This window comes from Cavia porcellus, unplaced genomic scaffold (genome assembly GCF_034190915.1).
Source record: "Cavia porcellus strain 051 isolate PalLab524CR breed Dunkin Hartley unplaced genomic scaffold, mCavPor4.1 scaffold_26, whole genome shotgun sequence".
Lineage (NCBI taxonomy): Eukaryota > Metazoa > Chordata > Mammalia > Rodentia > Caviidae > Cavia > Cavia porcellus.
The window spans coordinates 41,456,141-41,483,687 of record NW_026947509.1 but is presented as its reverse complement, the minus strand read 5'-3'; the positions used below and the strand labels follow the sequence as shown (position 1 = coordinate 41,483,687).

Below are 27,547 nucleotides of genomic sequence, written 5' to 3'. Positions count from 1 at the left end.
GATGGCCCACCTGAGGAAAGTTGCCAGCATAAAAAGAGATGTGGAAAGACTGAGGAGTAGTGGCTTGTCCTAAGTGTTATTGTTTGGAGCCATTGGTTCTCCTGGAGGAGCTTGTCATGCTGGCTCCCCATGTGAATTTGGCCATTCATTGGAGGAACTGGGGACCCAGTCACTGAGAGTAGCTGTGGTTCACTTTGGGAGAGCTCTGATCCTTACGTTGAGTATTGCTTCCTGGCTCCACAGGGGAAGATGTGTGCTGCTTAATATCCAGCAAAACTTGTCACACTGGCTTCCTGACAGGTACTTACTGTGTGAGAAGCTCAGGAACTCATTGTCAATCAGAATGGCCGTAGTACTTTTCAAGGGGATCCCTGGTCCTTGAGTGTCACTTCTTGGCTCTAGAACCCTCAACCTACTGGCACAGACCCTTCATCCCGCTTGCATAGATTTTATAGCTTCCACCACTGACTTTTGGGCCTTCCTAGTGCAGATCCATGAAACAGACTTGCATAGGTCGTTGTTGTGGGCTCTAAACTTCCAGTTGCACTTGTGGGAGGTATTGTCATGGGCTCTAAGTTTTCAGCTGGACTCATATGGTACATTATTGTGGGATCCAGACCCGTGGCTGGATTTTCTATGTCTTTAGTGTTGTGGATGGAACAGATTTCCTGCCCTTTGTTGTATTTAACTCTGAGTGACCATCATAAAATAATAATAATTATGTGTCCTATATGTTATTGTTCTTGAAGCCTCTGCCTACAACACTTACCAACATTTGTTGTTGTTATTTTTGTAATAGCCATTCTACTGGAGTAAAATTGAATTTCCACATAGTCTTAGTTTTCATTTCCTTGATAGTTAAGGATGTTGAGAATTTTTTCATGTATTTGTTGGATATGTGTTGAGAAGCATCTGTTCAGGTCACTTCCTAACTGAATTACTATTCTTTGAGTTCTTGTATATTTTGAATGCTAATCCTTTGATATTGAACAGCTGGCAAAGATTTTCTCCCATTGCATAGGTCATATCTTCACTGCTACTTCTTTGCTTTATAAGGTTGGATGTCAATTCATGCCTCTGTTTCCTGAGCTGTTAAAGTTGGATTCAGGAAATCATTGCCTGTGCCAGTATCTTGAAGAGTTTACCCTGTGTTTTCTTCTAGCATTTTAGAGTTTCATATGTTACATTAAAGCCTTTTATCTATTTTGAGTTTTATTTTTGTACAGGATGAAAAGAAGGATGTGGTTTCAATCTTTTTTATATGAGGATATCCAGTTTTCCTACAGCATTTATTGAAGAGGCTGCTTTTGCTCCAGTGTCTGTTTTTGCCATCTTTATGGAGAATAAAGTTTGTTTTATTTGGTACTGGGAATCGAACTCGGGACCTCATTCCAGGCAGGTTCTGTGTTGCTGAGCTACAGCCCTGGCAGAATGAGTTTATTGTCAGTGCTTGGGTTTATTTCTGGGTCCTCTTTTGTACTGGCCAGTGTGATTTTTTTTATACCAATACCATATTGATTTTATTACTGTGGTTCTGTAGTGTATTTTGATATTAGATACTGTGTTGTTTTCTCTTGTTTTTTTTTGTTTGTTTTTGTTTTTTGTATGAGGGATTGAACTCACAACCTTGTGCATTTCAGGCAGATATTTGTGCCACTAAGCTAAATCCTGCCTTGAAATCAGGTATTGTGATGCCTCCAAAATTGTTCTTTTGCTGAGGATTGCTTTGGCCAATTGAAACCTTTCCTGTTTCCATACAAATTTTAGGATTGTTTGTTTTCTAGTCTGTGAAGAATGTCATTGCTATCAAAAAAAAAAAGTGTTTTCAATATTCTTAGGGTTGGGGATTTAGCTCAGTGCTCGCCTGGTAAGCACAAGGTCGTGAGTTCCATCCCCAGTACCAAAAACCAAATAAAACAAAGAATGTCCTTGCTATTTTGATAGCGGTTTCACTGAATCTATAGGTTACCTTGGGTAGTATGGCCATTTTAACAATATTCTCCCAACCCATGAACACAGGAGGTCTTTTTACCTTCAAGTGTCTTCTTCAATTTCTTTTTTCATTGTTTTGTAATTTCATTGTAAAGATCTTTCTCTTCCTTGATTAGGCATGTTCCAAGGTATTTCTTCTCCTCAGCCTCTTCCTCCTTTTGAGGCTTTATGAAAGGGATTACTTTTCTGGATTTTTTTTTAGCAAACTTATTAACACAATATAAGGTTACTGATTTTTGTATGTTGATTTTTGTATCCTGCTATTTGAATTTGTATATGAAGTTTATGCTGCTTGCTCTGCTATCAGACAAATTGGGACATCCTTATGTGTTGTTTTGTTACATGGAGAATCCTCTTTATCTTTAATAAGAGCTTGATTATTATGTCTTATTGTTTGTGTTATCTCTCACTACTGACCTTTGATCTTATGGTGTAGCTTTTGCTAGATTTGGGGAGTTTGGGTTACTATATCTTCTTTTTTCATTTTTATTTATTTATTTATTTTCTGTGTAGTTTAGGCTGAACTTGAACTCATTGTGTAGCACAGAATAACCTCAAAATCATGGCACTATTCCTGCCTCAGCCTCCCATGTGCTGGAATTATAGGGGTATGCCACCACACCGTGCTTTCTCTTTCAATAAGCTTTTTATCGCTTTGGCATTTTTAGATCCCAGTAATTCAAATGCTTTCTTTTTAAATGTAATCCCAAAATTTCTGTAAGCTTTATTTTTTACTACTTTTTGCTCCTCCACCTATATATTTTTAAATAGCCACTCTTTCCTCCCACTAATCCTTTGTTCTGTTTGATCTAGTCTTCTGTTATACCTTTTAGCCCATTTACATTTTTGCTTATCTTTTCAGCTTAAGAAGTTCTATTTGATTTTTATTTTACAATGAATAACAACTAAAAACTGATTAAGAATTTCAAAAACTAATAGATTAACAATGGTTAATATATTTCAAATTATTATCTACAAAGTTGGGGCTCAGATTATGAAATATAGACATGGAAAAATAAACAATGAAAGCACAAACCATTCCTTTTGATGAGCTAACAGAGAGTAGTATTATCATATATATGTGTATATATATAAAATCTATTTGATTTTTAAAAATTTAATCTCTCTATTACTCTGTTGTTTCTGTTTTTTGAAGCTTGTTGATTTTCTTTAAAATAACTATTTTGAATTCTCTGTACAAGAGTTTGCCATATTAACTGATATATGGTCAGTTCTTGGTGGTCCTTTAGGTGAGATCATAAAAATTTCATAATATTCTAAACAGTCTACTCTACTTGTAGACTCTGAACCTGTAACGTTTCCACTATTTCAGCATTAGGTGGCACTGCAGAGCCAGGGTTGCCAGATTTCTCCTTTTGGTATGCTGTCATTGTTTCAGCACTAAAGGGTACCCCAACCCAGATTTGTCCCAAATCTGTAGTTGATGCATTGTCCAGAATGAACTGGGGTAGCTTTTAAATGTTGTCTGCCACTGAAAGCTTCTACCTGGAGCTGGATAGACCCAGATTATCATTTGATAGAATTGTGGGGCGACTGAAAAGATAAGAAGTATGAAATATAAATGACCTTTATTTTAAGAAGGCAGGGAGAGACTCCCTGATCCCCTGGGGTGTGGCATCTCCCCCTGGGGTTGGCAATCTCTCCGTGGGATACGTGGAGTGGAGGCATATATGTAGCTTAGGTTTGGGGTAGAGCCTAAGGGAGCATTAGGGATGCACAGGTAGCCCATTGGTATTCTTTTGGTGCCAGAGGTAAATTCCTAGGGGTGGGAAAGATAGAGTCACAGGTAAATTCCTAGGGGTGGGGAAGATGGAGCTCCTTGGTTTTGCCTCTAAGGCTTTACCGGCTACAGTGTCCTGTCTGGGTCAAAACTCTTTCATATCCCACCTTATGATTATTATTATTAGGAAAAGGGGTGGAGATTTCTTTATTTACTGCTTCCTGCTGGAAGGGGATGCTGTACTGGGGTCTAGGGGAGTCGACAGGATGACGGTTGATGCCCATGTAGAAGTTGGTGCCAGGTGTTTTAGCCAGGACAACTTCACTGGTGAATGTACGCATGTTAGACTGAAAAAACAGACAAGATGTTATGAGGAGGCATGGTACTGTCATACTTACGGACCCAGGTGAGGTAGAAGGAAAGGTGCTTTTGATTTTGATATGTCATTATATCAGGACCATGTTGAGGTAGAAACATTTCCACGGTAAGGCAGAATTCTGAAAGATAAACGTGGGGTTAGGAGGAATGACGTTATGAGAGGTGATTACTCCCCCATCTTAAAGGGTAAAAGTTAAGAGGGTAAGGCTTGTCTCTGGTATTCATGATGTGGGAGTCTTTAGGAAATACTATTGAGAGTCCTGCTGTAAAAAAGGATAAGAAATTAGAAACCAAATTGGATAACAAACATGACAGCCTGAGAGTTGTGGCTGTGAGGCCTTGGTAAGGCAGAGTAGGCAAAAGGATGGTTAGATCTAGAGCTGGAAGGGCACCACTTAGCCTGAGTGATGTAAAACCAGGATGGCAGTCTAGCAACTTTGATCACTGTTGAGGTCACCAAGAATATCAGGTATGGGTCACTGTAACTTGGTTGTAGTCCTTGGAATGATTTGCTGTAACAGGACTTTAGTAAGTATATCAGCAGTCTCCCTGGTTGTGGGAAAGGCTTTTATGTATCCTGAAAAAGTATAAACAAAGCGAGAAGACAAAATTTATCTGTCAGTCTTGACCAGGGTTGTCTGAGAAATTGGTGAGTAAGAAAGGAAGGGGGTGGTCTATATCACTGAGGAAAGGTTTACTAGTGATAACAGGTGTAAGCTGTTGAGGCCTTAGTGTCTGGGTCAGTCTGTATAAACACAAGGGAATAAAAAGCATTTTTAAGATTTAGGACTGTAGAATGAGTGGTGGTAGGAAGATTTGGCACCACTGGGTGGATTGGGAAGAAGCAGTCTGGGACCTGCATGAAATAGGCCCTGTTTGTAAATGGCATAAGTTGACCCTCAATATCCCCTAGAACTTGAGGACTTACTATAGCAGCCTGAAAACTCAGGAAGAACTCTGTGTATATGGCCCCTATGTCCAAAAATATAGAGAATGTCTTACCTGAGACTTTTAGTGGGTCTTGGACTCTGAGATGGACACCTTTAAGGGGACTGTTGTTGGCCCTGAGCCCTGTCAGTCTTCAGCAGCAAGTTTAACCAGAAGCAAGTTTTAGTAGGTGATGACTTGGCACTTCCTGTGAGGGCTAGAAGTTAGGATGGCTTACCCACTCTCTGGTGGCTAGGACAGTCCAGTAGCCATGGGTAAGGTCCCAAAGGAATGCCAGGATGGGGCACTCTCTTGCCCAATGTCCTTCTGCTGCATTTGAGGCATGGTCCATGGCGGGGCCCAGGCAGCTCCACCTTGTGTCGCTTTACCTGTCTCAGAACTCCAAGTGTTACAAGTGTTATCTCTGTTGTTGAAAACACGAAAAGCCATATTAAGGTCTCTATGAGGTTTGAAGGTCAAGTTTTGCCTTTTTGTTTGGGATTTGGTGTACAGTAGAAGGTATCTATAGAACTAAGTAAGTATGCAGGAGTCAAATATAATCAACAGGGTATTTATAATTTTAGTAATGGCTTCCCATACGAAGGACAAGGTCTAGGAAACTTTAGGAACTGACATGTTATTTATGTCATATATAAGTATCTCTTTATGTTATTAAAATGTTTAATGCCATCTGATTTTTGGAGGATGGCCTGTTTAATTAATTTTTACCTTTTTATTTTAGAGAGAGATTAGCTACTGTGTCATTTAATATCAGTTGAATATGGTTAAGTATGGCTCGGTGGAGGGCTGAGCCAGGGCAGGCAGACAGGCTGGGAAAGGTTTAAGTTTGGCTTCTGTTGCAGTGTTGGTTTTGTTGTTTTGTATGTATCATATAACCCTTGTCTTGGAAAAGAGCTAGTGGTTCCCAGCAAAAGGAATTTATAATTATCAAGTTTTAGTTGTTAAACATCTAGATTGGTAACAATACAGTATAATATAGGCAGTAAGCTTAACATAAAACAAGAAATTTGTGAAACATCTCTAAGCATATATCTGGATCTGAAAGAAAACATTTGTTATGGCTGGAACACAAGAAAAAGGCAGCAGAAACAATCTGAACTTTCTATTTGAAAACATGAGTACAGCATCAGATCAGCAATGAGTTGTCTGCTGCACCTGTCTCTGCGTTGGCAGACAGAGCTGTGCCTGCAGACAGAGCTGTACCCATGCTTGGGGGCGGGGGCTGGGATATCTCTGGCATGCAGCTTGTAGGTGGAACACGCAGAGTGCGTGGGGTGCTTAGGGCAGGCGGGGCACTAGGGTGGAGGTGGCACACACACAGTGAAGGCGGGGTGTGCGCCCAGGACGCAGTGCATGGGGGTGGGGCCAGAACTGCCTCAAGCATGCACAGGCCAGGGGTGGAGTGTAGAACCGGGTTTGCAGCATGAAGCTGGGACTGCTTGTGGAGGTGCGGCAGGTAGCCACGTGGAGCTGGGACTGCGCGTGGAGTAGTGGGCCAGGTATTAGAGCTGGATCCTGTGTGGAGCTGGAGCGCAGCATGAGAATCGAGACACTGCACGGAGTTAGAGCATGGCATAAGAGCTTAAAGCAGCCCACATGTATCTCTCAACACTGGGCACACCTCCCCCATCTCAGCAGGGAATGGGTCAGTGTGCACAGCAGGAAAGGGGAAGTGGCGAGGAAACAAAGGGGACACTGGCAGGAAAGTACACACACTCTCAGAGGCTTAAAGATAGAGAGTTTTGTAAACTTGTCATCAGTGTGATAAGCTATAAATAGGTATAGTTTTTATTTATTTATTTATTTGTTTATTTTTGTCTTTTTCCTTTTTATCGGTACCGGGGATTGAACTCACAACTGCCTGCTTGCAAGGCAGGCACTTACGCTGCTGAGCTAAATCCCCAGCCCCCAGTTTTTTTTTTAATTTAAGAGTACTCAGATTGGAAATCAAACATTGCAAAGGTGTGGTCTTTTGGGAAGTAGAAAGGATGCTTCCCGTGGTTAAATCTCAGGTGAGAAACGGACCGTGGTCCAAAGGTTGGGCCGTCACCCGTGTCCTTTGGAACAACAGCAGTTATGGTTCCAAATCTCGTATTTCTCAGTTGTCACTGAAAGATCCATGAGTGGATTTCTTGTGGGTTTTATTAACGGCTCTGCCCATGAGAGCTTAAAATTCTGAAGGATGTGAGAATTTTTCAGTGTGGACCCAGGTTGGCCCAGAAAAACTCTGCCTTGTACTGTCTAAGGACGTGAGAGCGTCACGTGAATCCACAGAACGGGGGAGAAAACCCACGTGGGGCCCAGCCCAGTGCCGAAGAATTCTCTGGAGTTTGCTCACCTGTGATAAATTGGGCCGGTGTTATTTGTGAGCGATTGGCAACAAGTTTACAGCTCCTGAGTGTAGAAGTGAGTGCAGTCCAGTCTGCGAATGGCAGGGGACTCAGACTGGGAGGGCCCCAAGAGTCTCTCGTCTGCTGTTCCCGGCCAGGGAACCATATGATAGAATTGTGGGGCGGCTGAAAAGATAAGAAATATGAAATATAAATGACCTTTATTTTAAGAATGTGGGGAGAGACCCCCCCCCCATCCCCAGGGGTGCGGCATCTCCCCCCAGGGTCAGCAATTTCTCTGTGGGACACGTGGAGTGGAGGTATATATGTAGCTTAGGTTTGGGGTGGAGCCTGAGGGGGCGTTAGGGGTGCACAGGTAGCCCATTGGTATTCTTTTGGCACCAGAGGTAAATTCCTAGGGGTAGGGAAGATGGAGCTCCTTGGTTTTGCCTCTAAGGCTTCACCGGCTACAGTGTCCTGTCTGGGCCAAAACTCTTTCTTTCATCATCTAGGCATCTTGTGGTCAGGCACCACAAGATTGTTAGACTACACTTCACCATGAAGGAGCCAGCCTCAGGCTATCATGCAATAACTTGGCTCTTTTTTTTTTTTTTTTTTCCTTACTTCTGTGTGGCTGGAGTCTTGTTCTTTACTTGCTATCCAAATTTGGGAGGGTTGATGGGATAGTATCTTTTGGATGGCTGAATTCTGTTAAGCTAAGTCACACTGAGTCTCACAGTGGGCTTAGAGCTGTGTGACAGCTCCTTGTGTGTCTGCCAGTTATGCAGGCTGAAACATGAGTCTGTCCTCCCAGAGTCACATCTTTACCTGATGCTAAGGCAGGTGTTCAGGCTCCATCTGTGATCACTGTCCTAAAGATAGGGTTGTTTGGCTTCTGTGTGGTGTTGGGTATCACCAAGGTGGGCCTGGCACTAAGGCAATCTCCTGTGCTCACTTTATTCCCTGAACCCCAGCCTAAGTTTGGGTAAAGGTTTGTGGAGGTGTCCTTTGGCCACCTGGCTAAGGAAGCTCCAAAGTGTCAGTCTGCATGTACTGGCCTGGGGACACAGTCCATGTAGTAGCTTTGACTGTTGGTCCCCCATTCTGGGGCTTGCTATAATTGTTTACCTACTTGTTTAGTGAGATGCTGAATTGTTTTAATGAGGATCTGTTTTTTACCTTTTCCCCTCCCAACCCCCAGGGAAGACACTTTGTGAGTTCAGAGTTGGGGATACTCACAGCAACTTTGTCACTTCAGCTATTTTAATACAGCTCTCTTTGACAGTCTTTCTCCAACCACACCCAGCAGTTAAGCTCCACTCATTTCCAGTTAAGTACTCAATTAATTTCAGCAATGACCTGGAGCATAAATTGCTGTAAGTATAAATCTTTCAAATGTGAAGTCCTTTGAAACAAAAGTCCCCCAGATCAGTGTTTAAAATTTGTACTGAAATCAGCTGGTTTGAGAGTTAGCGTATAGGGCCAGGGAAGCTGCCAGTCTTCCAGTTACGTTTCAGAACACCACCCCTGTCTCTGAGAGCATTCTCAGACCTGTGTTCCTCCACACTTCCCTGAGAAGGAAGTTCCTTTGAGAAGAGATTAGAAGCTCTCTTTCACCATCTGCTTCTCTCCAAGAAAAACCTGAGTAAGGGATTGAGCTGGGATGGGGCAGGGGACAGCAGCTTGCACCTGTAAGAGACATCATTGCTCTAGGAGCTGAGTACTAGGTAAGGAGTAGTGACAGAAGCCTTAGAAACTTGTCTGTTCCTTCCTGAAAGAGACAGTTTACACCCCCCATCAATTGATCAGGGCCTGGAGTATCCTCAGTGTGCTCCACCCTACTCAGAGTCTGCATCCTGAGTGTGGTCTGGAGGAGACTGGTGCTTCCACTTGACTGCAGTCATAGGATTCAGCGTCAGCAATAGGTAACTGGAGACAGTGAAATGCTGGCATCCTGCCTTGACCAAGAGCTCCAGGGAAAGGGATCCCTGTATTCTGGGCCTACCCAGCTGGGGTGGAATTTCCATCTTGGCCTGGGGGAAGAGAGCAAGGAAATAGTTCTCAGTTCATATTCTCCATGTTCCTTTGAATTCTAGATTTTTTAAATAATTTTTTTGATGTCATATATGTCCTTGTGTTACTGGAATCTCCTAGCTCTACTAAAATGTTATCAGGTACCTCCTTCTAAAAATTGCTTGCTAATTAAATTTTACTGAGTTTTGGATTGCTTGTCTCTCCTGCAGATAGATTCCAGTTCTTTTCATCTCAAACAATTGAACTAAATGAGCAAGAAGCAGTGCCAAAATTTATTTGAAAAAGTAAAAGTGCAAAAAGAAACTGGCTCTCCAGAGAGTTTGGGCTGAGCAAAAGAGGAAAAAGCAGGATAAAAGAATACGCTGGAGAAAGCAGCATAGGTTATCTGGAAAACATCTACATGAGGGCAAGTTCCTCTTGGCATCTGTGTCCTTTTTTGTTTGTTTTTTGGTACCGGGGATCACACTCACAACCACGCACTTGCAAGGCAGATACTTATGCTGCTTAGCTAAATCCCAAGCCCAATCTGTGTCCTTTTATACTTCCCAAATCTCGAGCATATCCACAAGAACTTCTACATACAGGATCTGAGAAGTGTGGGGATCCCATACCTCAAGCTAACGTCAGATCTAGAACATCCTGTTGAACACTTGCTTGAGTTCTCATTATGTTATAGTGTGCTCAAGAAATTTACCTGTGGGATACTAAGACTCAAGAAACAAGTGAGGTTTATTAAAACTGCAGTAATCAGTCAGCCTAGGCCATTGAAATCGCTGGCTGGCTCTGATTCTTTTGTTCTCTTTTCTTATATACCCCTGTATGAGTTCAAAAGATTGGGATTACCATGGACACCACCTTTTTACAGCAGTATCATTGCTTTGGAATGTTTCAAGACCTTAACATCTGGTTAAGTGACACATAGAATGTGGGCACTGTGTAGTTTGGTGCCTTGAGATAAAGCTGTCTGTTCCTCCTCTCTTAGTTTTTATAGCCAGTTAAGGGAGAGGAGGAAGACTTTTGGGGATTGGGCCAAAGTTCACTCACTGTTTGAAGTCTAACTGCTAACTAAGCATCTAAACTTTATCTAAAATAACTGAAGTTTTCAAGACGAGGGTTTGGGGGGTTGCAAAAAAAGAAAAGGGTGAAGAAAAAGAAAGCAAATGGTGGGAGTTATAATTGCCCTCACAATGAGAAGTCCATGTGCAGAACTGTTTTGTGCACATATTCTGGAGTCTTTGTAGTCAACTGGTTACACCTACGTTCCCAGCTAGTTTCACTATGCCCTAATCTCCTATCTCACTTGGGATCAATTCCAGAGAACTCAGGACCTTGCGCTTACCCAGAAGCTGCTTGTGCCGCTGAGCTAAATCCTCAGCCCTGTCTAAATGCCTGTTTTATCAAAAAAAGGAAAAGAAAAAAAAAAGAAACAACCCCTCACACTGGAGTCCTGTAGAGCTCTGTAGAGCTCTGCATTCTGTCATACTGGGGGCTCTTTTCATTTTTATTTGATGAAGGTGTTTAAGGGCTATGACTTTTTTCTATGTGTTATTAAGCTTCCTGTGGGGGGATTCAGCCAGGCCTTAAGTGCACAGAGGATGCAGCTGGAGCACAGTCAGTCTTCAGAGCCAGACCTGAGCCAAGGCTTCTACAGGCAGCCAGGCACTGGAGGTGTGGCACAACCACCCAGAATCACACCACATGCTGGCTCTCAAGTCTGCTGCCACAGTTGGTGAGGAAGAGCAACAGGGAGCAGGTATGGCCAACATCAAGGACAGGTGGATGAGCCCAAGGAGAGATCATCCAGCTGCTAAACCTAGATGAATTGAGCTAGAAGAGGCTGAGTAATTTTGCACAATTTACTTTGCCTGGCCTATTAGATTGATGAGAAGACCATCACTTGGGCTTATGATTAGATGGCCCGTTCAGCTTTTATAATGAGGTCAGCGTGGAAAACAGCATTTTAAGACAACCATGAGTGAAAATGAGGCAGCAATAAAAATTTCCCAGAAGCTGGCTAGAATCTCTGCTGCTCAGAGTAGACTAGAATTTGCTCTTACTGGCTAGAAATTCTGGATACATTAGGGCAGTGGTGGCAAACTGATGACATGTGTTTTTCTTTCAAGACAAAGTTGTTAATGTATGAGTTTTTTTCTAAACCAAAATCTTAGAATTCAGGTTTAATTGCAGTGTTGGCACTTTGATAAATAAGTAGGTTTTGAGTTACAGTTTGGGCACTGTTACTAAACTGCTCTAGAGGAAAAAGTTGAAAGAGAAAAGGAGTTAGCAGATGTTATGCCAGTTAAAGAAAAAGCCAGTTTTCACCTCCTCCTGGGCTTACAGGCTGGTGCTCAATACCTTCTTTTTTCCAAACCACTATCTCAGACACAAAGGAAGTGTGAAAAAAAAAGCCTGTGAATTTCTGAAGAAATACAAAGAGCAAGAAACCTTAAAACCATTGTGCTGATGAGTACCCTGGCTATTACCTTGGATACACAAGGCCTGTGTTTATAGGCAGAGAACATCAGATCTGTAAGACAGATAAATCATCCTGAGCTGCTCTTGGTACTCAGTAATCCAACAGCAGTTTTGATACACCGAACACAATATGCACAAGTGTTACGAGGTTTGGGGTGCTAGTGTCTCCTTCTAAAGGTAGCTTCTGGATTTTTTTTTTTTGTCCTGAGCAAAGAACTGGTCAAGTGCAAATGGTAGCAAAGTTTTATCAACAGTAGGAAAAGAAACAGCCTCTATAGAGCAAGTTTGGGCGAAATAACAATATAAAAGAAGGACAGCCTGTAGTCTGATGGTGTACCACCATGCAGGAGAAAACACGGTTGCAGAAACCCTATGTGGACTCCTTTTGTATCTCCAATCCTTCAGCTCCTGACTTCAGGTGTAGGCCATCCTATTGAAAACCTTCTGGAGTTCTCTCAAGAAGTCCACATGCAGTTTTGGGAACTATTTTATGCATGTGTTCCAGGACCTTGTCACACTTTCTTTCCCAGCCATTTTTAGCCATGCCCTATCATTTTGTCTCATTTTTCCCTGAGAGACACATAGCCCCATATTCTTTATGGGGTGCTAAGGGAATAAAGGTCTCTGTCATCTATTTCTTCTTCAAGTGGGAAGGCTATCAACTCAACCTATTTGGGATTATGTGCTCTCCAACTACCTTGATGTGTTGTGGCTCACTGGCTGTGTTGAAGAGAAAAGCTGTTAGAAGACAGTAAGAAAAGAAATTGTGACTGTCAAGCTGTTTGATGGGAGAGAGAAATTAACTTTGTTATTTATGTTGGAGGTGTAGAACTCAAACATGAGAATTTCAGATGGCCATGCTTCTAGTGGTATGGCAAAGAGAGGTTAGACAAATTACTGAGAGCCCAACAGACTTAGCATAATGGATCCAATTAAAAACTGGCCTCAATACAGGTGCATATTTAAGCTGTGGTAAATTAGAGCCATAAGTGACTCTACTTATTTCTACCTGGAGCAATACCAGAATCTTACTTTCTGAAGAGGCGCCTTGGGTCTTCCATAGGTTCTTAGGAAGAGCTTTCCTTTTAGTCCTGTGAAAATTCTAGCAACCATTTGCCATGTAAGATTTTCATAGCTTGTCACTGAATCTTAGGGAAGGACAAGGAGAATATAGACATCTTTCTTTGGGATCCCTTGGAATGGGAATAATAGCAACCTTCTAGGAAAGGACTACCTCTAAAGGTTGTAGAATTTCCTGCTTGTGATTTATAGGTGATTGCTCATTAGTCAGCAAGTGCCTTTTTCCAGATAATTGCATGAGAATATAGTACCAAAACAGAGTGTCTGTATAAATTTATGGCTTCTTTTTCCTAATACCCATACTCAAGTAAAAGCAATGACCTCCACATTTGTTTTGTTTTATTGTTTTTTGAGACAGAGTCTCACTATGTAGCTCAGGCTGGCCTTGAATGTGTGATGATTCTTCTGCCTCGGCCTTCCAAGTGCTAGCTTTACAGGTGTGAGCTACCACACGCAGCTGTTACCTCTGATTTTTGAGCAAAGGTCCCTGGTGGAAGTTGGCCTCAAAGACCTGTTGTGAACAAACAACTACATAACTTGGCTCTCAGTGTACTTCTTGGACAAAGGTATTTCCATCTCTGAACTATACCTGCTCATCTTGGAGGAGCAGATCACTGATACATCCTGCTTGCTGGCTTAGGTCTGGGAAATTACTTATTCACAAGACTGCTAACTTCTGGGCTTGTAGGCATCAGAGACACAGGATTAAGAGGTAGTCCAAGTTTTTATAACAACCTCAGTGGTGACTAACAGCATGGCCTGAAACTTAGGCAAGCCATTTCTTATTAACCACAAGTAGTCTTTGGTCTCAGGAATCCACTGACCTGATGGGGAGTCAGAACTTTTAGTTTATGTTAGCATAGCTATAACTGCCACTGCTCTTGGGCAGGGTGGCCATCCAACAGCCACACCATGTAGTTTTTGAAAAGTATGCTACTTGGCCAAGTTCTTGTCTTGGCTTTGGCAATTCCTCTCTTTTTCTGATATGTAGAAGGGTTTTCTTTAGCCAGGTATCTTATTATACCATGCAGCAGGATCTACCTTTCGGCTAGCTTGGTCATGGAGACCTAGTGTAGACCCAACAGGTAAAATCTGTTTTGGCCTTTGTCAGAATTTGAGAATTGCCCCCTAATTTTGCAAGTAGATCTCTTCCTAGCAAAGGAACAGGACTGTGGGATAATTAGGAACACATTAAACATTTATCATTCAAAGTGACATGTCAGGAGGAGTACAGAATCTATCTGACTAGGGGATCCCCTCAACCCCAAGTATGGTTGTACATGGAGGAGGGATTTCCAGCAAAGGCCAAAGAGAAGTATGGAAATGGCTCACCATGACATGCAGGGTCTCCCCTCCACCTTGCTCAGGAAGTGGTGATGCACATGGACAGTGGCACTGCAGGTCCCCTGTACCTCTCTAGCGCAAGAATGCAGCTCCATGGGAGCAGGCACAGTCAGCCCTCCAGTGAGTCAAGTGCATCAGACTTCCTGCATTTGAAACGGGAACTCTCTTTTGTTACGTTTGCGTTTTTCCTTAAACAGTTAGATTTTAATCGGAGCCTTTCTCTTTTGATCCTCCTCCAGATCCCAATTGTTGAACACAGAAAAGGCATTTGGGTCACAAGTGTCTGGGGTCCCATCTAAAGTTTCTTCATTAAACAGATGAGAGATTCCTGTATCTCTCTGAGAGACAGGTGGGGATCCAAGGACAGACTCGTCAAAGATTTTCTCTTCCTCGGGGGCCACTCTATTATAGTTTGGACTACATATTATAGACTGGGATTTTTCACAAAATCCTGAAGATAAGGACCTTCTATATTTTAAATAGACACAGTTTAACTGAAACAGTTTAATCCACCATCCTGTACCTAATCAATTGGTAAAACTCAATGTGGATCTTTTTTTCTTTCTTTCTCCTTTGAGACAGGATTTTGCTATGTAGTTCAGGCTGACTTTGAACTACAATGATCATCCTGCATCAGCCTCCCAAATTCTGGGATTATAGGTATGCTCCACCACACCTGACCAAGATGCGCCTTTTGGTATCACCTATTCTTTCGGCTGACTTGAGGTTCAGAACATCCTGCCAAACACCTGCTAGAATTCTCACGAGAACTGCACGTGCAGAACTTTTAAGAGTTGTGTTCTAGGGACTTCTAGCACCTCTTTTCTTAGCCAGTTCTGACCACATTTTCCACACGCTCATAAGCAAAAGGAAGCCCTGGAGCAAGCGGAGCTGAGAGGAGATGAGGTTTCTGTGCAGCGCACAGGGAGAACTGGCTAAGCCATGGAGAAAAAGTAGAGCTTTCACGTAACTTCATTTAGCTCTAACCCTATTTTTGTTGTAAAGAGTAATTTCCGGTAACCTAAGGCAACAGTGATTCCAGTTTGTGGCCCCCAAATCAGTGATGTAAATCAGCGGTGGTGAATCCATGGCTTGTGTGCTATAGTGGGCTGTTTGTATCACTGAAAGTTCTAAAATGTTCATTATCATTGCTGTGAATCCTTTGTCTTTTTTTTTCTAATTTTCTTTGTTCTTAATATTCAGGTTTCATCAACTTATTCTTTGTGAAGGACACATATACACTGCCACTTCTGTGGGGTTTTTTGGGTCTTGGAGATTGAACCCAGGGCCTTCTGACTGAGTTACATATGCAACACTTTTTATTTTGAGACAGAGTCTCACCAAATTGCCCAGCTGGGCTTGAACATGTGATGTTCCTGACTCAGCATCCCGGAGTACAGGAATTCTAAGAATGAGCCATCACTCCTGGCTCAAAAAAACTTCCCTTAGTTTTAAACCTGCGTGCTGAATACAATCCCTTTGTATCACAAACATATACTAATTAAAAAACTACCTTACATTCAGTTTGACCCAAAGCAGTAAAAAAAAAAAACTACCTTACTGACTGTGTGTGATTTGAATCTTTTATATCTTTTGTCTCTTGACTTTTTTTCTAAATCTCTTTTAAATTTTTCTATTTCTCCTCATATCTTACATAATTTTTGTCTTGCAGAGATGGTAGTTCAGTTATTTCCCACGTTGATATTTGTAACTGTTATATCTTCATTGTGCATTTTGATCTAAAGCTTGCCAAATTAGAAATAACGATCCAATCATAACTTCCAATCAATGTAGTGTTGGTAAAAATATAGTATAAGAACAATGAAGCATTTTATTTGTCCTTCGTCCTACTTGCATTTCCTCAAAAAGAAAAAGCCTTTCTGTTTTATTTTCAATTGGCAGTGGTGAAAGATCTATCTGAAGGTTTGTTCTCTGAAGATGAGTTTGAGAAGGAATTCTCATTTCTGACGAGTCTCCTCCATCCTGGATCTTCAGGCACCAGTGGATTGGGCCAGGAATGCCAGCCTTCCTGTGGGAGCCCCACTGCCAGTGTCACATCCCATGGGGCTCCTGAGGGGTCCAAGCCTCCCGCCCATTCCTCCCAGTTCCTTCCTTCACAACTCTATGACCTTGGCCTTCATGCTCCTGGATCTTTCAACAGTAAGTGTTTAAAACATGTGGCTACATCCCTTCTTTTATCTTTATGAAGCAGAACTGTGTGCTTGTTAATGCTATAATCAACAAGGAGATCAATTTTAACTTTAGGACTGCTGGAAAAAAATGTACAGTCACAAGGCAGCTGGAGAAATACCCGATCCAGGTGCCTCTGGACTCTGCCAACAAGATTGACACAAGGGCTGTTTGCTTGCTCCATCCGCCATCTCCTGTGGCCCTGACTTTCTTAAGTGCCTGATTCACAACTCTTGACTTCTTCAGTTACCCATTCAGTTAGGCAGTACTGTTTCTCCTATCAAGCAAAACTTGATGTGCTTTGTTCCTGTGAGTTCAGAGTCCATAAGAGAAAAAGGAACAGTTTAGGTGGCTGGGTCTGAGTCAGCCTCCTGGGCAGGCCATCAGGAGTGGGGCCTGCTGGAGTAAGCTGGGGGTAGGGCTGCTCTGAGGAAAGGATCAGCTGCTCCTGCTCATTTGCAACTCCACTGTCCAGTGTCCAGATCTGCACCTGGGCAGGCCTCACATCGTACTGGTTACCAAGTCCTGCCCATTGTTTCTGAAACATTTCTCAGATTTCCCACTTTACTCCACCATTGGAGCCATCTAGAGCCTCATTTGATTTCCCAGGTTGCTACAAAAGAATTCTTATAGCTCGAAATTTAGATCAGCGGTGTAAGCGCCTGCCTTGCAAGTACGTGGTTGTAAATTTGATCCCTGGTACCAAAAAAAAAAAAAAAAAAAAAAGCTTATAGGCCTGCAATTCCCAGTTCTTCTCTTGTTTCCTCAACAAGTTTCTGATATTAGTACCCTACTCATATTATAAATTGTTTTTTTTTAATTTTAAAGAGGGTAAAATTAAACAACAAAACAGAACAAAACACAACATAACATAAGAAAGCAATGTAGGAGACATAGATTTCAAAGCAAGACAACCACAGATCTTCATTATCTAACATAGTGTCTCTTGTTTTCTTCCAAATAGTTGTCCATATCTTCACATACAGTGAATTCATACAAAACATAATAGAATAAAACTGATCCAAACAGGATGATGAAGGGGTTTTAGGTCTTCAAGACCAGACAATAAGGAAGTCAACAATGGCTGTCATAGTGTGTCTCATTCTTATCAAAATACCTGTCCATACCTTCACATATGTTGAAATTAAATAAAACAAAAAAAAAACTAAAATCACTCTGAACAAAGGATAATAGTATTGCTGATTTCACATCATGATGCTTCATGGGTACCTTAGTGTCTCTTTTTCTGCAAAGTAGTTCATTTCATCATGTGTTATATGATCAGTTCTGATAAACTCTTTATAAGTTCTAAGCATGCATGAGTCTCTACATGTATTTCTATCCTTTCTGTATTAGAGGGAAAACAAAGCAAGACAAAACAAAACAAATTCCTAGAAAAGCATGAAAGTCATATAAAACCACAATACAGGGTTATCTGCAGTGGTTACTTTGATGTCTCGTTAAGTCAATAGAATTATCTATATCATCAGGCATGATATAATTGAATATAGCAGTACATAATAATAAAAACAAAACATTGGAGACATTATAAGACTTCAAAAGCAAATAATAATCAAACCAGAGTGGGTATCCTAATGAATCTTGTCATCTTCAGTATAGTTGCCTATACTCTCAGACTTGATACTGTCAATCATAACAGATTCAAATAAAATCAGTCAATACAAAACGGCAATTTAACAAACCAGATTCAAATAAGATCAGTCATAATAAGACAGTGTAAGTTATACAGGGCTTCAGATTAAGTTAATAGTTAAGGATGATGATTGTAATATATCCTGCTATTTTTGATAGCTGTCTGTGCCCTCAAGTCTAGTACAAGTAGACAAACTGGAACAGAATATAATCCAATGTAGATTTTAAATCCTAATACACTATTAACAATATCCTCTGCCTTCCTTTTTTAGACACTTCCTTCCCTTTTACTTCCACAGGGTGCACTGCACATTTTGGGTCCCACCAACTCCCTCAATATTTAGAGGTGGGGGGCAATGGGAAGAGGGGCAACTTGCTATTTACCTAAGTGGTTCCAAACCTTCTCACTCCTGGACTTGATCTCAAGTTGTATTCTACCTACAAAAGCCTCAAGGTTTTCCTTCGTTATAGCTGAGTAGTTCTCTACTGCACAAAAGTATCATGTCTTTCCAACCTATCTGCAGGTGCTAGTTGAGTTGCATTGTTTTTCTCATATTTGACTTTCGGTCCATAAACTGTCTTTCAGGTTAATTATATTTCCTATACAGAGCATCTTGATGGACCCTACCTCCTGATCTACTCTGCCTGTGTTTCTTTTTGTTAGTGTATCAAGGCTGTCTATGTTAAGAGATTATAGCCAACCTTCTCTGCCTCATTTCTGCTAGGCTATTTTCCTGCCATTGGATGTCTACTTTTCTCCTTCATTCCACTGTCTGCCCCATTCATTGAGGCCTCTCTGCCACTGTTTCTGAAATCCTGGTATTTTTTTTCTCTCTCTCTTTAGAATGTCCTTCAGTATTTTTTGTAAGGTTGGATTGGTGGTCACAAATTCCCCTAGTTCCTCCTTGTCATGGAAGCATCTTGTTTCTCCATTAATTCTGAGAGACAGTTTTTCAGGGAACATCAATCTGAGTTGGAGGTTATTTTCATCCAGGGCTTAGAATTCTTTGCTCCAAGCTCTTTTTTTTCTTTTTTCTTTTTTGAGACAGGGTCTCGCTATGCAGTTCAGGCTGGCCTTGAGCTCACTTTGTAGCCCAGGCTGGTCTCAAACTCCAAATGATCCTCCCTCAGCCTCACGGGTGCTGGAATTACAGGCATGAGCCACCACGCCCGGCTCCAAGCTATTCTTGATTTGATGGTTTGTATCAAGAAGTCTGTTGTGATTTTGATGGGTTTTCCTTTATAGATGATCTGTTTCTTTTCTCTGACAGCTTTTAATATTCTGTTCTTATGATGAATTTCTGGGATCTTTATTATATGTCTGGGAAATAGCTCTGTTTTGGTTGTAGGTGGGTGGAATTCTGTATGCCTCATATATCTGAATTATCTGAATATCATTTCCTTTTCCTATGCTTGGGAATTTTTCCTTAATTATTTCTGTGAATAGCCTTTGTATCTCCTTTGTGTGTACCGCTGCTTCTTCACTCACATTTTTTATTCTTAAGTTATAGATCCTCTTGTTGTCTTCTAGCCTTTGTTTTGTTACTGCCTGTTTCCTTGTTATTTTTAAGAGATCTTTCTTTTCATGATCAGACATTGCAAACCTATTTCAAGTTTTGTTAATCTATCTGTAGTTTCTGTCAGACAATTTTTCCAGCTTTCAATGGAGTTTTTAATTTCCTGGTAATCTCTTTGTATCTGTTTCATGTATTCTAGGTTTTCTTTATATTCTTCATCAGACATTTCTCTCCTTTTTTGTGTTCCTTCATCCTTCCATCTATGTCTTCTTGAGAGATACTTAGCATTTCTTTTATTAATCTCATATCTTGCTTTACTTGAATTAACATTTCAATTTTGAGCTCATCTATATATCTCTTTATGTCAGCTGATGCCGTGTCTGATATTGCATGTTTGCTGCCCTCAATCTCTTCTGTATTTACCTCTCCTGGATCAATATTTTCTGAGTTAGGGGCTGGGAGCTTTTTTTCCCTTTCTTTCTTTCTTTTCTTTGTGGGGGATACCAGGGATGGAACTCATGACCTCACATTTGCCAGGTGAGTGCTTATGCTGCTGAATTAAATCCCTGGCCCTTATTTCTTTCTCATGTTTTTGGTTTCTTCCATACAGGTGTATAGTGGAGGTCCTAGCCCCTTTCCTTGTTGGCTATGGTTCTTCTGAAGTGCGCTGGCTAGGGATTTCTGCCCTCTCCAGTTTGCTGTTGGTCACTGAGGTGCAAGCAGGGCAGTGTATGCTGGCCCCTCCCCTCAAGCCAGCCAACCAGTGGGGGCTTTCACCATGTTAGTGTGTGCCACACTCAGGAGAACTTTAGGGACAATTTCATCCCCGGCAGTTGGGTCCCACCCAGGGACATCCCTGGCAATTTGGTCACCCAGCCCACACAGATCCCACCAATCTGCTCTGGGGAGGAAACAACTGACTGAAATCACTGCCCTTCCTTGTTCATGCCTGTCCTGCCCGATTCCAGTATGTTGTCCAGTCAGTCGCCCCTTTAGTGTGGGAGGGTCTTATTCCGAGCACTCACCACAGATTAGTGCAGGTCTCCACGCCGGCTCTGTTGTCCATTGGGCTCACTGACCTTGGTCTTCAGTGCGACTGAAGCTCAAGTCTGGGCAGTTCCAGTGAGAACACTATGGCCACAAATCTGAGCGGCTCCAATGGTAGCTCTGTGACCCTGAGTTTGACCAGGGTTTAGTTTTTTCGTGGATTGAGACGGATCCATTTCCCTCCTTCTGGTCTTCTCCAGGATGTTTTATTCCAGCATCTGAGCTGTTTCTCTCTGGGAGGCTCTTTATTTTGCTGCTTACTGATCTGCCATCTTTAGCTCTGCCAACTTTTTTTTTTTTAAGCACTATGAACTCCAGGATAAAACCTGCTTTTCTTTTATCTTAAATTATGGTTTTTGGAGTTTTTGTTCATTTGTTTTGTAGATGTCCCTCCAAATCCTTATGTACTCATAGGTGGAACTTTGGGGAGTTGATTGGACCATGGAGGTGAGACACCCATTGGTGCATTAGTCTACTATGAGTTTAATAACTGTATATGATGTTGAGAAATGAAGCCAGACTGAAGGAGGTGGGTGTCTGGAATGTTGGCCTGAAGGGCCCTCCCTGCCTCCTCCTCAAGCTCTGTGCTTCCTGTCTGCCAGGGTATGAACAACATTTCTTGGCCATGCACCTCTGTCATGCTACCCTGCTACACAGTCAACTGATTTTGGACAAAAACCTCTATAGACTGAGCCAAAATAAATCTCTCCTCCTTTAAATTGTGGGTGTCAGGTATTATGTCTCAGCAGTAAAGTAAGGACACCTTACTTCAAAATACTCACTATTCCTATCACCATATTTAGAGCTTGCAGATCTCTCTGAGGCATCCCTTTTTGTGTTGCTTCTTTGGTTTATGATGTTCACTATGGAGCTGGGACATGAGTTTCCATGTTAGATTCCTCAGTTCTTTTGCAGTAGACCCTTTTGGCCTCCATTGTGATGTTTCATGTTTTTATGCTCATGGTCATAGTTTGTCTTGCCTTATATCCCTGACTCTAATACAGCAATTAAAAAAAAAAAGATTTACCACCATAAATAACCAGTTACCAGGTGGTTACCAGTCTAATGAAGTGTTTTTTAGCTTTGCATCTAGTGGTGCCATGTCTGATATTGCATGTTTTCTGTCTTCATTCTCTTTTGCATTTACCTTTCCTGGATCAGTGTTCTCAGGATTGGGGACTGACGACCCTTTCTTGTTGCTCCCTTTCCCTGTACTTTTTGTTCCTTCCATACAAGCATATGTAGGAGGCCCAGTTTTTTTTTTCTCTTTGTCTGTTACAGTTTGTTTGAATCTGCCGGCTAGGTGTTCCCGCCCACTGCAGTGTACTAGGGAGACACAGACCTGGGCAGCCTCTGCTGGGCCCGTCCCTCCAGATCAACCTATTGAAGGCTTCACTGCTAGGGTGTACCTCCAGGCGCAGGGACCTGATTTGGGCTAGCCTACTGGATCTTAGTTCGCAGCGTCACCAGGCCAAGCGCTCCCCACCACTCCTGCTTGAGAGGGGAATATGTGACTAAAGTCACTGCAGGGCCCTGTTCCAGCTAGTCTGCCCGTTCCCAGAATGTCCTCTGTTGGAGCCTCCTAGTCTATGAAAGGGTCCCCATTTCTCTCACTCACTGCAGGTCGATGCAGGGCTTCCTGCCAGTCCCGCTCTCAACACCGTTTTTTTCGCCAATTGCAGCTCTCAGAGCTTTCATCCGTCTCTCTCCCTGCCGTGCGCCTTGGGATGCAGTAGCGGCAGCAGGAAATTCAAATCGCAGCTGAGATTTTATCTGTTCCTGTTATAGCACCAGGATCGCATTTCCAGTTGGTTTCTCTCAGCTTAGTTCGTTCCTGAGTCGGCAGGGTACATCTCCCCTCACTTAGGACTCCTCACACAGCACCACTCCTGGATTCTAAGCTGGTAATCTCAGAGAGCCTTCATGGCTGCTGTTATTTGTCCGCCATGTTCTCCTGGAAGTTTGAGAACTTTTTGTTTTAAATCTAGTTTTGTAAGTTTAACCACAAGCATTGTAATGTCTTACAACCCTTAGCTGTAAAAACCCTTAGTGTTGTAGACATAGGCAGTATGTCCTTTCAGTAATAACCAACTCAAATATAATAATGTAGTTAATAACATTTTTGGAGTGTGTCACTATAAAACTTTGGAGCCGCACCAAACTATGGTTCTTCTGTCTGCATTGATTTTATCATGTTGTAACGTGCTGGATTTTATCGTATGTGGTAGTATAAACAAAATTGTTATAGGCAAAGAGATAATATTGAAACCATTGATCATTTTTTTCTGTTAGCTGTTTCTAAATACTCTACAATGCTTTCATCCACTTGAATGGTGTTACACAGTCTTGATATGTTTGATGCTATAGCATATGAAGTTATATTCAAATATTTCAAAGAAAAAGACACTATGGTAACTACTATTAAGTCGGGTTATTTGGTGGTGAAGCACTAGGTTGCTGAAAGTGTCATGCTTTAACCTGTATTGTTATGTTGTTATGCCCCCTTTTATCTCATCCTCTCCCTTATTCATTAAAAAATTATTTAATTAAAAAAAATATCAACCAATAAAAAATGCTACTGGGTCTGTAGGGAAAAAGAAACCCTTTACAACTGTTGGTTAGAGAGTAGACTAGTACAAACACTGTGGAAATCAGTGTGGAGATTCCTCAAAAAATTAGGATTAGAGGTCCCATTCAACCCAGGTATTCCCCTTCTGTGTATCTTCCCAGAAGGATTGAAAAACATCACACCACAGTGACATATGTGCAACCATAAGGTTCAAAATTTACAATAGTCACTGTGAAATGGGAGGAAACTGTTCAATAAAAAGAAGAAACTAAGATAGGGGAAAAGAGAAAAGATAGAAGGGAAAAGAAAAAAATGCAAGTTAGTTATACCATTAGTGTCACTTAGTTCACTGAATAGGAAAGGTTGTGCTAATATTGATTGAAGAAATTTTTATGCCCATATTTTGTACTTGAGTGACTAAAGATAATGATGTATAATTTATCAACAATTGTTACTTTTTCATTATTTTGTTGTGAAAATTTGTTTTACTTTTTCTTCTTAATATTAACAAATAAAGTAAAAAAAATTTTTTTAAAAAAACTTTGGAAACAAAATCCAGGAAATCTTATCAATGGACAAAACTAAAATTGATTCATGCAGCTGCTTTTTTACCCTCAGAGAAGAGTCTTGTCCAGTAGTTTCTCCAAACCAAGGGGGCCTCTACTTAATAATTATTTTAGATGTCTTATGGGAAGTAAACTGTAACAGTTAACATCTTTTAAAGGTTTACTGTTGTTGTTTCTTTGTTTGTTTGTTTGTTTTTGGTGCTGGGGATTGAACTCATGACCTTGCACTTGCCAGACGGGCACTTGTGCCACTGCGCTAAATCCCCTGGCCCCTAACATCTCTTAAAGTTATATGTATATTCATTCTTTATCATTCTTTGACCAAGAAAAAAACTCTTTTTTTTTTTTTTTTTGTCTTTTTCCTTTTTATCGGTACCAGGGATCGAACTCATGACTGCCTGCTTGCAAGGCAGGTGCTTATGCCACTGAGCTAAACCCCCAGCCCCAAGAAAAAAACTGTTAAATCACTGTAGATAGACAACAATAAACACTTTTATAAAATCAACTCTTGAAATTATTCTGATTGGCAAACAACTTGGATGGGAAAAATGTCACCAAATTTAAAGATTTTTATTTTTAAACTGATTTAAACTAGCCCGCTGTTAAGCTGTGTGGACCAAAAGAAACAAAACAAAAAACAAAAAGATATTTGGGCTAATATTATGAGTTCTTACTTATTGATAAGCCAATTTAAGTAAAACAGGTATCTGAAAATTGTCATAGAGCAACATATACATTAGTTTAAATCATGTATAAGTTTTTGTTACCCAATTTTAAGGCTTTTATTTGTAAGACTCATTTGTAAGTCTGTAGCCCACATTACGTCTCATCCTGTAATGTTTTAGTAAATTTTGCTTTTTCTAAAAACCCAGTTAATCAGTTGTTTATCGAAGGTCAAGAGAGCCAGAAGTTTACGAGAGCAAAAATTAAAAAAAAAAACAAAATTGGTATGTGCTCAAAAAGCTTTAACAAACAATTGTAGAAATCTCAGTCCATTTAAATGAACAAGCCAAAAACAGAACACACACAACAATTATTTTTAAGTCAGAGTACATTCTTAGATGTATAACCAAGTTGAATTGTAATAATCTGTTATAGATTTGTAATTACAAATAGTTAGAACTTTTTAGGTGTAAAGTAGCACTGATATCTCTTGTAATAAGATAAAGCCAATAAGAGACAAAATGTACAGTTGTTGCCTCCTCATTGACGTGTTTTGAAATTTTATTGTAGTTTTTCTTCTTTTTTTATTCTTGAAATAAAATAGATTTGGAAAAAAAACTAGAAAAAAAAATAAGAGACAGAGACAAAGAGACAGACAATGAGAAAGAAAAACCCCTGTATACTGTGAAAACAAAAACTGCCTGAAGATGGACTAGACTGACATTTATCTCACTTTGGACTGTAGTTCTCTTCTGACTGCTGTTCCTCTGGATTAGAGAACTATAGTAAACTCCTTTTGCATGCAGACAGCAATAACAGACAGGGGAAATAGCAGGAAGTCTCCTTTTGAGTTTTAGTGGGTTTTTTATAAAACAGATTTGAAGATAAATGTGCCACCACCCTATATCCTTTGTTACCTCTTCTTCATCTCTCTGCCTGTGACAGCAAGACTGTAGATCCCTCCTCTGTGTGGCAGGTGGACAGAGCCACACTCTGTGCCAACACAGCATCCCTTTAGGGTGCCCAGACCCTGATCCTCAGGGTGGATCAGTGGCTTTGGAGAGAATAAATTGTTGAGGTCTCCCAGGAGCAATAGGAACCCTTGAAAGGATATTCCCTTAGCCTGATCTCCACAGAGAGAGTGATGGTACTGAGTGGACTCTTGTTTAGAGAAGTAGCCGTCCTCGCCACCTGCTGCAGGCTCTAAAGGAAGGCTGAGTGAGTTGTGCAACTAAGTCCCTGCCTGAGCACTGCCAGCTTTCAGGGAGTTCCTGGGGGAACTCGCCCTTAACTTTGACCTTTGTGGGTTATTTGTTAGATATTGATTCTATGAAAGTTAGGATGAGGGCCAATGTACCAAGACTCTGACGCGTTCCAGGCTAATCAAGAAACATCTGAAGGCGGGGGAGGAGGGAGGAGTCACACTAGTGGACAGAGAAAAGTCCAAACCTGTAGCCCAACTCTTTTAATGGAGGCTTAAGCAAGGGCTTTGATGGAGTTGTCCAGGGTCATTTTGGGAAAGGGGTTATCTGAAGAACACTGAGAGATTTTGCCCTCACTTCATGTATGATGAGGTGAATGTAGGTGAAAGGTAAGTGGAGACTTCTGTGCTGGATGCCGTCAAGCTGGTGAGACTCAGCTTTCTCTGGGGTCTCTGAGAACTTACTGGGGAGTAGCCCCAGCCAGGGTCTTGCAGTTGCTGTCCCAGCTTTCACTAGTTCTACACAGAGAATTGGTCTCTGCAAAGGAATCCAGCTCCCCCTCAGGCTGACCTTCCCATTGGTTTCAGTGGGGAATTGGCCAGGAGCAGTTTGGAACCTGTCCTCATTAGTCCATTCAGCTGCCTCTAAGAGGTCACCTTGTTCATAGTGTCACATTTCAACGGAAGTCTTGGAGGGGATGTTCCAGCTGTACTCACCATCGTCCTTGACCTTCGAACCACCTCTACTGTACAGACAAGTGATCAGGAGAATGTGAATTCTTCCTTTATGTCCTTTTGTGTTGTAGCAGATGCTCCCCTGTGATGATAGTCTTCATAATGCCATTTTTAAATTACGTGGCATTTCATCAGTGTAAGCCACAGCCTGCTTAATTCCCTCCTTACTATTTCTGCTTATTCACTGTTACTGAGAGTGCTATAACCATGCATGTATTTTTCTTTTCATTAAATTATTTCCTTATGATAAATTTCTAGGAATGCATTTACTGAGTGCAAAGGTATAAATATATGTTTCAAAATTCTAATTCTCAGGCCTTCTCTTCCTGATTGCTTAGAACTTTTCAGAGCAGACCTGCATTTGCAGTTTCTACTTAACTGTATATTTGTTTCAAAATCACTTTGAAATAAATCACTTGGATGATTAAAATACATAACTGTGAATAAATTGGCAGTCTTTTCTACCTTTATACTACAAAATTGTATCCTCATACAAAGACTGGAGTACTTATACCTGTTTAAGATAATCTTTTCTTGTTTCTTGTTTTCCTGATGCTACTTCTTGCTTCATTAACAATAGATATTTCTTTCTTCCCTACCCTCAGGCTGGATTCCTCAAAAGGGATTGGAACACAGCGATAACCTGCCAGTGCCTTTAGAGAGTCCAAAGAAGCTAACAAGATGTAAGTTCTTAATTTCTTTCCTATGTTACTGTTACCCACCACTTAGCTTCATACTCTTGCGTTGTCTGCTCACCGCTGATCCAGTCAAAGGTTGTCTTGTATTTGGATAAAAAGAAAGGATGTATTCAGGTTAGCTCTGAGAAGATGAAGGAGTCCGTTTGCCTCTAATCACCAGCTCATTGTATACAGGTGGTGACTCAGTTACTATTCTCTCATTGCTGAGACAAAGGGTTATTTAGCTCACAGTTTGTGGAGGTTTCAGTCCATAATCAGCTGGCTCCAAGGCAGGGAGGCATGGCAGAGGGGCAGCTTTTTATGGTGGGCAAATCACCAAAAGCAATGAGTGAATTTAACAGCATCCGTCTGCCTCTTCTATACTCTGTCCAGGCTGTTGGGATTAT

At 41.3% G+C, this 27,547-nt stretch overlaps 1 protein-coding gene across 17 annotated transcripts in view; it reads left to right on the top strand.

The window, feature by feature from the left end:
• Ica1l (islet cell autoantigen 1 like) overlaps nt 1-27,547 on the top strand; it is a 129,513-nt gene that overhangs the window by 59,252 nt on the left and 42,714 nt on the right. For 14 of the 17 annotated variants that reach the window (XR_001202294.3, XR_010043494.1, XM_063237266.1 and 11 more), the window contains 2 exons: nt 16,225-16,482; nt 27,069-27,146. Coding sequence is in view for 14 of the 17 variants with exons in the window: in XM_063237266.1 (XP_063093336.1) it covers nt 16,225-16,482; nt 27,069-27,146 (336 nt within the window). In the remaining 3 variants the exon portion in view is untranslated. Of the gene's footprint in view, nt 1-16,224; nt 16,483-27,043; nt 27,147-27,547 lie in introns of all 17 variants that reach the window. The other 3 variants (XR_001202295.3, XM_063237272.1, XM_013157513.3) reach the window with 1 other exon arrangement.